This window comes from Myotis brandtii, unplaced genomic scaffold (assembly GCF_000412655.1).
Source record: "Myotis brandtii unplaced genomic scaffold, ASM41265v1 scaffold1445, whole genome shotgun sequence".
NCBI lineage: Eukaryota > Metazoa > Chordata > Mammalia > Chiroptera > Vespertilionidae > Myotis > Myotis brandtii.
In genome coordinates, this window is record NW_005355184.1 from 8,666 (window position 1) to 17,646 (window position 8,981).

At 45.0% G+C, this 8,981-nt stretch overlaps 1 protein-coding gene across 2 annotated transcripts; it reads left to right on the forward strand.

The window, feature by feature from the left end:
* The first annotated feature begins 2,771 nt into the window (after positions 1–2,771).
* On the forward strand, positions 2,772–8,150 carry LOC102255852 (SLA class II histocompatibility antigen, DQ haplotype D alpha chain). 2 transcript variants are annotated; one of them, XM_005861179.2, is made up of 5 exons: positions 2,772–2,909; positions 6,259–6,507; positions 6,952–7,233; positions 7,496–7,670; positions 7,849–8,150. In XM_005861179.2, exons 1-4 carry the CDS (start codon positions 2,822–2,824, stop codon positions 7,648–7,650), a joined length of 774 nt encoding a protein of 257 aa, XP_005861241.1. In that variant the 5' UTR covers positions 2,772–2,821; the 3' UTR covers positions 7,651–7,670; positions 7,849–8,150. The 2 variants fall into 2 exon arrangements, with proteins under 2 accessions (XP_005861241.1, XP_014391031.1); XM_014535545.1 differs by having other exon boundaries at positions 7,496–7,667; positions 7,847–8,150.
* The last annotated feature ends 831 nt before the right edge of the window (positions 8,151–8,981 follow it).

The following is an 8,981-nucleotide window of genomic DNA, read 5'->3' on the forward strand; positions in this document are numbered from 1 at the left end:
GAAGGAGAGATTCGAGGAGACTCAGAGGCCAGGCTGAGGAAACTTGGAGTGGGGGTGAGATGGCGTCTGCTTCATATTACTTTTTTACTCTCTTTCAGCTCACAGTGTTATTCATTTTGTAGCCTTTGAGTTGGAAGTTTGATTATTGCTTTATGCTGTAGGAATATCATTAATTTTAGACTAAGCACTGCTTTAAATTCCACCGTGTATGTCATGTTTTTATTATAATTTTCCGCAGAAATAAAAATTTCTAATTTGTATTTGCCTTTGAACCAAGAGTTATTTTTCAGAGGCTCTTACATTTCTAAGCAACAGGACCCTTAGTCTTTTTTGTTTGTTTATTAATTTCTAATTTCTACTATGTATACACAGAATACAGTGTGCTATTTCTACTGTATGAAATTCATCCTGGCTTTCTTTGTGACATAATATATAGTCAGTTTTCATAAATATGACATAATATATAGTCAGTTTTCATGAGCATTTGTAAAAAAGATATTTTCTCTATTATAAGTGTACAGAGTTGAAAATATATGTATAGCCCAGGTGATGTAGCTCAACGGTTGAGCAACAACCCAGGAACCAAGAGGTCGCCAGTTCAATTCCTGGTGAGGGCACATGCCCAGGTTGCAGGCTTGATCCCCAGTAGGGAGCATTCAGGAGGCAGGCTATCCCTGATGTTTCTCTCATCAATATTTCTATCTCACTATTACTCTCCCTTCTTCTTTCTCTAAAAATCAATAAAATATAAAAATAGATAAGTAAAACTTAACAACTTTGTAATTGACACCCCTCCCAAGAAAACCACCTTAAAAAAGCTATATATATAAAACCCTTAGCTGATGGATCCAGCTCAGTCATTATCCAGCATGACCTCTGTCATTCAAAGTCAACGGATTGTGGGCTTTAGTCATATGTATAAAATATCAACCTTTGATTGACTACCTGGGGCATATAACCTAGCTGACACATAAAGCTGATCCTTAACCTCAGGGTTTGGGCTTGTAGGTGATCTTGGGAAGGATTTGAGAAATAGAGACTTTGTCCTTAATGGGATTCTGTTAGGAAGTGGGTGCAGGATAGGTAGTTCTATAATTGGGCATCTTAATACATTTTACCTGGAAGGAAGGAAGGCAATACTGAAGCTAAAACTACAATTGGTAGAAACTCAGCCATCAGCTCTGGCTGGGTAGCCTTGGGTGGATATGCCAAGGTTTCGGGTTCAGTTTCTGGTCATATACAAGAAGCAATCAATGAATGCATAAATATGTGGAACAACAAATCGATGTTTCTCTCTCTCTCTCTCTCTCTCTCTCTCTCTCTCTCTCTTAAAAAAATAATAAAAAGGAGCAGCAGTCATTCACGTTACCTGGGAGAGAGGTGAGCTTGGTCATTTTTGTGGCTCAGACAATGTTCATGTTTTGGTTATTTAGGTTTGTGAGAACCAGCAGGCACACACACAGGAGAGGAGATTCTGATTTAATACCTTCCCTCCTGTGGGAACCATGCCAGGTCCCCAGATATTCAAGGCCAGTGGGAGCACAGAGGCCTTGCCATCAATACACCAGACCAATGACCAAAGGCTTCTCTGGGCATGAGCCTAATCAGAATGTCCAGGGACTCTGAGCCTGGAAATCCTAATCAGGCCAAGATACCATGAGCAGGTGCAAGGACCCACGGTACACAGTGCCCTTCAGTAGCCAAAATAATTGATGTCACTGTTGGCACAGAGCCTTCTTTGTCTAAATGTTATAAAAGTAGGTTAATGACCAGCTAGTTGGCTGAGTAAGCTGGAGTCAGCTGAGGATGGAGTGAGAAGTCTACTAGAGAATGGAGAGGGAGCGGCTCCGATGGCGTGTATGAAGAAGTCTGCTAGAGAGAGCAACGGGGCAGGAGAGACAGGAGAAGCTGCTGAGCCGGAGCTCAGGCACTGCTACAATGTGAGGCTGCAAGTCTAGGAGGCAGCATGTAGCTGCTAAGATAATAGCTGTGGGTACAGAGACTGATGCTGCTTTGTGGGAAAGATATGCATTCACCAGCTGGTGTCCGGCGGCCTGCCTGTATGGACTTTGCTGTGAGGATTGTCTTGTCTGATAGCTATATAGCCACTGGCTTCAGCAATACAGACTCATTCTTATACACCCACAACCTCTCATGGCTTCTCCTAGACCTGGCGTTCTAGGAGGTCCAGCCCCAGGCAGAGGGGCTCGGGCCCAACACCTGTTACTAGTGAGCAGAGGATAAAGGAAGAACTAAGTTACCAATAGTTAGTAAAGACCAAGGAGCATGAAAAGGTGTCTTTGTACCAATATGGTCATAAAATATGATTTTTTAATATTTTTATGGAAAAATAAAGGCCCACCTAACAACAGTGCTCAGGGCTCAGGAGTCATAATACAGCCTAGTCACCGCTGAGTCTAACTTTCACTTGAGCAGAGTTTGAGAAGACCCAGTCCTGGTGTAGTCGGATAGGAGAATTTAAAAGAATACATGGACTCACAGCCACTCAGAACAACTCAGAGCACCAGAGCTCCTGCAGGGCTCTGCCTTGGTTCCGACACCTTCTTTCATGGAGAATTCCCTCAGGTCCAGTTGGAGTGGAGGCTGCATCAGAACCTCAGAACCCGGGGATTTCCAGTCCCTGCCAGGCCTCCTGGTACAAACTCTTCAGCCGGCAACTGAGGTGTCATCACAGGGGGTGTTTCTGATTGGCCAGAACCTGACCTGCAGGGTTTGGTTTGGGTGTTTTTAGATTTCTTCCTCAGCTTGGTCCTCCCATTGCTCTACAACTCAGAGCAGCAACTGCTGAGACCAACTTGAAATGAGGATGGCCCTAAACAGAGCCCTGATTTGGGGGGCCCTCGCCCTGACCACCGTGCTGAGTCGCTGTGGAGGTGAAGACATTGTGGGTGAGTGCACCACTGAGCCACGTGGGACTGGACTGGGAAACAGAATTGGAGGGTAAAAAAGATAGAGATTTGCATAGAGACAGTAGCAATTCCTCAAAGGCATCCTCAATATTATGCAGATCCAAAAATTATGATCCTTTCTCCTATGGGAAACCAGAGTCCCCATCAACTCTATTTGTTACCTGAGCTGTTGCACACTGTACCATGGCCATATATACCCTGAAGCTCTATGGCATTCATGTGTGATTGCCTCAAAGATTAGGGATGTTTTCACAAGTGGATATTCTGTTACTAAAATTAATGAACTATTGTTCCCAAATTTTTCTGAATAATTTTTGGAGCTTTTTATATATTTTTATTGTAGTTTACCTTTTATGTGTTCTATGTAGATATAAATAAGGGTTCTTTGCTTTGTCTCAGATTCACATACATTTCCAAGCTAAGCACTGGCACGGGTGGGAAGTGGGTAAGCAGCCCAGTGAAGGCCTTCAGACAAGTCATTTTATCACATGGTTTTCACTTAATCTCAGTTACCTCTTATGCGTCACCTTACAAAAAAATTAAGTGAAGTAGGCATTAGATATGCTTCCCAAGTAAGGAAGACTAATAAATGTTAATGATATTTTGAATTTACTACTATTACAAGTATAGCTTTATAATTTTTCTTTAACAAAGCAGGGAATATTTTTATTTTAAAATTGGGAAATTTATGGTAAAAACTTGGTGGATTAAATTATATTAACCTCATACAGCCAGTCCTTTATCTCATGTAAGGAAGCTCTGCAAGAAGAAGATTGGGCGACCAATCAGGGTTTGGTCCCCTGGGCCCCACCACCTCTGTTGCTCACCTTTCTACCTTCTCTTCGTCATTCCTTTACCCTCCTTTCTTTCCAGGATCCATTCTTGGCTCTTTTTCTGTTGTTTTATTGGCATGAAGAGTGGGTTTGTAAAAGCAAAGTAGAAAAACCAAGCACTGTAGTTCAAGGGGAAGTGACTGGAGGTTACCCTGATCTTCAGCGACATTATTAACCATGGCTGTTCCCAGGCTTTCTTGGTTTGGTAGGAAAGTTTTGCCTGCTTCTCCAGAGCACATCCAAGTTCCCTTTTCTCAATAGGTCTGGCTCGATGTATCCCCCACAGTGGGCACAGGTTCAAGGGCCTGCAATGCCTGTAGGGCCCCATGATAATGTTTTCCTTTCTTTTAAAATTAGAAGAATGAATGAACTTTTAGGGTAGAAGAAACTATTTTAATTTAGCCTGGATTATATTTGCCTTTGTACCAATATGGTCATAAGATATGATTTTTTAATATTTTTATGGAAAAATAAAGGTCCACCTAACAACAGTGCTTAGGGCTCATGAGTCATAATGCAGCCCAGTCACTGCTGAGTCTAACTTTCAAAGGATTCTGCTACCTTCGTGTCTTCCCCTAAATCTCTGTGATCCTGGAGAATAGCGCTGACATTTGCTACACAGTTTGAGCACAGAAGTCAGTGCTGGGGACTCAGATGAAGAGATGTGCCCTCTGCCCCTAGAGGGAGCTCAGATCAACGATAAGACAATACAGTGCCCAGAGCAGGGCTACTGCTGCTCAGGACAGTGGGCCCAGCGAGGCCGAAACTGAGAGTGAGTAGTTCCAGCTGGCACAGTGAGGTCCCTCAGCAGCAGCGTGCAGCCAGGACACATGCAGATGAAAAGGATAATCACATGTATTCATGTTTGTAATTGAGTCAAGAGGATTTGTTACAAGGACAAGGAGGCTTTGATGGGATGAGGAATAGATAAACTTGCAAACAGGACATTTTCATGGAGGGGCTGGAGATCATAATGTGGTCAAAACTATGCTTAATGAGGGGACTTAGCTAAGAAGTTGGTAACTAAGCAGACACTTCAAGAATGAACTGGAGGTGTCCAGGAAATCCTGGAAGATAATTTGAGGGAGGAAAACAGACCCTTGTAAAGACCAAGGAGCATGAAAGGGTGACGTCTGGTTTGAGTGGCAGGTGAGGTATTTGTGGAGGACTCAGCACACTACACCTATTGGCTCCTTACTGCCCGGACTCCCCTATTCATTAAGCTCCTCCCTGGCAGAGACCATGCTCGCTCCTCACAATGTCTGAAACCTTGTTGGTACTCAGGAAATAGGAAGTGGGGGAAGAGGAAACGGTAAAAGGCTCAGACAAGTTGTCCAGTCAGGCCCACCTGGGAGTCAGCTGCGCTGGCTGCCTTCTGCTTTGGCGTCACACCAAGTCCACTGTCCATGCGAGGGAAGGGCCGGAGTTTTCCCTGAGTCCTTCACAAGGTAAGTGTTGAGTCAGAAAAAGGAGAGGCTTAGTAACGTCCTTCAAGAAAAGCAGAGGGTGGGAAATGGCAGAAATCCAAATCTAATGGAGTTTCCAGTTTCATTTCAGGGGAAACCAAGTGCTCTCCCCTAAGGACCACCCTGTTCCAGAAGCAGAGACCTTAGCCCTGGCTGGTGGCACAGTGGTTAGAGTGCTGGCATGCCCATGGAAAGGTCATAGGTTTGATTCCTAGTCAAGGGCAGGTACCTGGGTTGCAGGTCCAATCCCCAGAGCTGCCTGGCAGAGGCAACCAATTGATCTGAGAGGTTTCTCTCTTTCTTTCTCTCCCCTCCCTCCAGCCAACTCTCTCTCTCAAAAAAAAAAAAAATCAATGGAAAAATATCAGGTGAAGATTAACAGAACAACAAAAACTGAAAAAAGCAAAGACCTTAGAAGCATTATTTACCTTTTATGTGTTTTGTGATATTGTCACTGCCCTTATCCTGCTCTTTCTTAGTCCCTAAAATAGAGGCAATTCTTTAAAAATGATATCGGGTGTGCTTTTCCTTGGTTAAAAAAAAATAAAAGGAGGAAGGAATCCTTGCATAGAACATGTTCTGTTCTGAGCCAGTCCTGAGGGGAGAGGACCCACAATGAGTGTGTTACTAACCGAAGAAGAAATTGAGAGAGAAAACTTATGAAGCAGAGTGAGGTAAACTGAATCTCTGGGAAAGAAAGCTAAGGTCATGTTCATTCATTAATTCCTTGTTCTGCCCATTTCAGTATTTATCATTAACCCATGAGGTGCCAGGCGCTGAGCTAGGCAGGCAGAGAACAGCAGTGAACAGACCTGTGGAATTCTGTTCCTGTGACAGGAGCGAATGTGGGAGTGGAGAGGCAGCTGGATTCTAACAAGACAGCCAGGGGAGGGAGCAGGCACTGGGGACAGTCTGCAGGCTGTGCCAAAGGTGCATCCCATGTTTGCACGTCTGTCTCTTGTCGGTTTGTTTAATGAGATCCTTTCTCTCCTGTGTTTTACACCTCCCTGCTCCCACCTCACTCATCAGCTGACCACGTTGGGAACTATGGCCCATGCTTCTCCCAGTCTTATGGTCCCTCAGGCCAGTACACTTTTGAATTTGATGGAGAGGAGATATTCTATGTGGACCAAAAGAAGAGGGAGACTGTCTGGCGGCTGCCTGGGTTAAGTGAATTTGGAGGTTTTGACCCACAGGGTGGACTGAGAAACATGGCTACTATGAACCACAACCTGGGCATCCTGATTAAACGCTCCAACTCTACCGCTGCTATCAATGGTATGTGCCCACCATCCTTTCTCTTTACTGACTCTACCCTTCACCAGGCCTCACTCCCTTCTTCTTTCGAATAGATTCCCTTCACTCTATAAAATGGTCTCCTTTCCAGGGAGTCACAGATCTTCTCATGGAATTTGCTGAACCCTCATCCTCTCCCTTCTTACAAATCACATATTTCCATGAAATACAGATTCTTGCTTCCACACTGCAATCCTCGACCCCTTCAAGGACGGTCCCCGTAGACGTCCATCCTAACAAGGGGCCCACAGAGGGAAGGGCGTGGGGATGATGGGCGGGCAAAGTACAGCGGCTCACAAGCAGAGGGAACAAGAGCATCTCCTCTCTCCGATGGGGAAACATTGGTGGGAGGCCCCTCCAGGATACAGGGACCCTCAGGGAAGAGCTGCCCACGATTCTAAACCCAGTGCTGTTTCCTCACCGCAGAGGTTCCTGAGGTGACTGTGTTTCCCAAGGCTCCCGTGGAGCTGGGCCAGCCCAACACCCTCATCTGTGCCGTGGACAACATCTTCCCTCCTGTGATCAACATCTCGTGGCTGAGCAACGGGCACTCAGTCACGCAGGGTGTTTCTGAAACCAGCTTCCTGCCCAAGAGGGATCATTCCTTCCTCAAGATCAGTTACCTCACCTTCCTCCCTTCTGCTGACGACGTCTATGACTGCAAGGTGGAGCACTGGGGGCTGGACCAGCCACTCCTGAAGCACTGGGGTGGGTATGAGCCCCACGCCTTTTGGTGCCTTCTTTTCTCTGTCAAGTCAGACACTCTGCCTTTTAGCTCCTTTAGCTCCTAAATCTCATGGCCCAAAGCCTGTTTTCTACACTTCAAGGATTTCTAATGATAGACTTCATTATTCTCCCTCAACCTGGAGCCAAGTCTTTGTAGAACCAACACCACCCCTCCCACCCCATCTTGTACACATGCTGTGAGCCAACCTTCCCCATTCTGACCTCCATCACCTCACTCCCACAGAGCCCGAGATTCCAGCCCCCATGTCAGAGCTGACGGAGACAGTGGTCTGTGCCCTGGGGCTGGCCGTGGGCCTCGTGGGCATCGTCACGGGCACCGTCTTCATTATCCAGGGCCTGCGTCCAGGTGGTGCCTCCAGACACCAAGGGCCCTTGTGAGTCACATTCCAGAAGGAAAGGTAAGGATTCCCATGTGTTAGAGCTGGGACCGGGAGACACAGGACAGGAGAAAGGAGAGTGGGAAGAGATCATGGACACAACTGTGGTTGAAAAGTGCTAGTAAAATTGGGAAACAGCATGAAGATAGCACAGGAGGCCCTGAGACCTATGAATCTCATGTCTATCCTGTTACTGCAGGTGCGTTGCCAATCCTAAGAGCAGAAGAGTGGACGTGCTGGGTGACCTGGCACTATTCGCTGGCCAAGTCCATCACAGTCCTTCTCTCCTCCAATGCCCCTCCTGTCATCTCTTCTCTGGGACTTAAGGTGCTGTGTCCTCGCAGAGTTCATAAACCCTTGGAATTCTCCCCCTCACTCCTGACATTTTTTTCTTTTCTCGGCCGTTACCTACTATGGAGATCCCTGGGATATTCCTAATCCCTTGTGGCCCTGATCTGATATCTCCATGGAAACAATAAATTCCCTTTATGAGGTCTTTTATTGAATTTTTTCCTTTGTTTCATCTCAGGGCTGAATAGGACCATGGCTAAGAATGGCAAACCCTCATGCTTCAGGCCCCTTTCATTTTACAGATCATATTTCATGTCCAGTAACAAAAGAGCAACCAAATATAGCTGGATATATTAGATGAGATTAAGATTTCTCTGTTCATTTGGTTCCCACCCTTGGCCACTGCCTCTCCCCCATCCCCAATTCAGGCATCAGTGAAGATCATATATACCAGTGATGGCGAACCTTTTGAGCTCGGCTTGTCAGCATTTTGAAAAACCCTAACTTAACTCTGGTGCCATGTCACATATAGAAATTTTTTGATATTTGCAACCATAGTAAAATAAAGACTTATATTTTTGATATTTATATTATATATTTAAATGCCATTTAACAAAGAAAAATCAACCAAAAAAAATGAGTTCGAGTGTCACCTCTGACATGCATGTCATAGGTTCGCCATCACTGATTTATACCCTCTACCCTTGGTGCAGTTTTGTTCATCAGAAATACAAAACCAAGAAGGAAGTCCATACTTACTATAATATAGCTTTCAAAAGTTATGACAGGAAAGTTAAGGGAAAGGAAATTTGAATTTCAAAAGTATCAAAAAGTCAAAATTTTTTCTCAAAACTTTAAATTTGTAAAGTTAATGATGATATTAGAAACTTTCTCTCTTCTCTTTACCTTTGAGGAGATAAGAATGCTCTAGGCAGAAGAAATGGAAGTCAATCAGGAGGGCATTAGAATGAGACCATAATGCTTTGTCCTTACTTAGGGTTAGTAACCAGTGGGAAAGGGGTGGAAGTGCAGCTTGCCTCG

Bases quoted from the DNA above. Each gene is read 5' to 3' on its own strand.
- LOC102255852 (XM_005861179.2), top strand. From the start codon at position 2,822: ATGAGGATGGCCCTAAACAGAGCCCTGATTTGGGGGGCCCTCGCCCTG. The intron at 6,508-6,951 runs GTATGTGCCCAC...TCCTCACCGCAG, and splicing joins CTCTACCGCTGCTATCAATG to AGGTTCCTGAGGTGACTGTG. The intron at 7,234-7,495 runs GTGGGTATGAGC...TCACTCCCACAG, and splicing joins GCCACTCCTGAAGCACTGGG to AGCCCGAGATTCCAGCCCCC.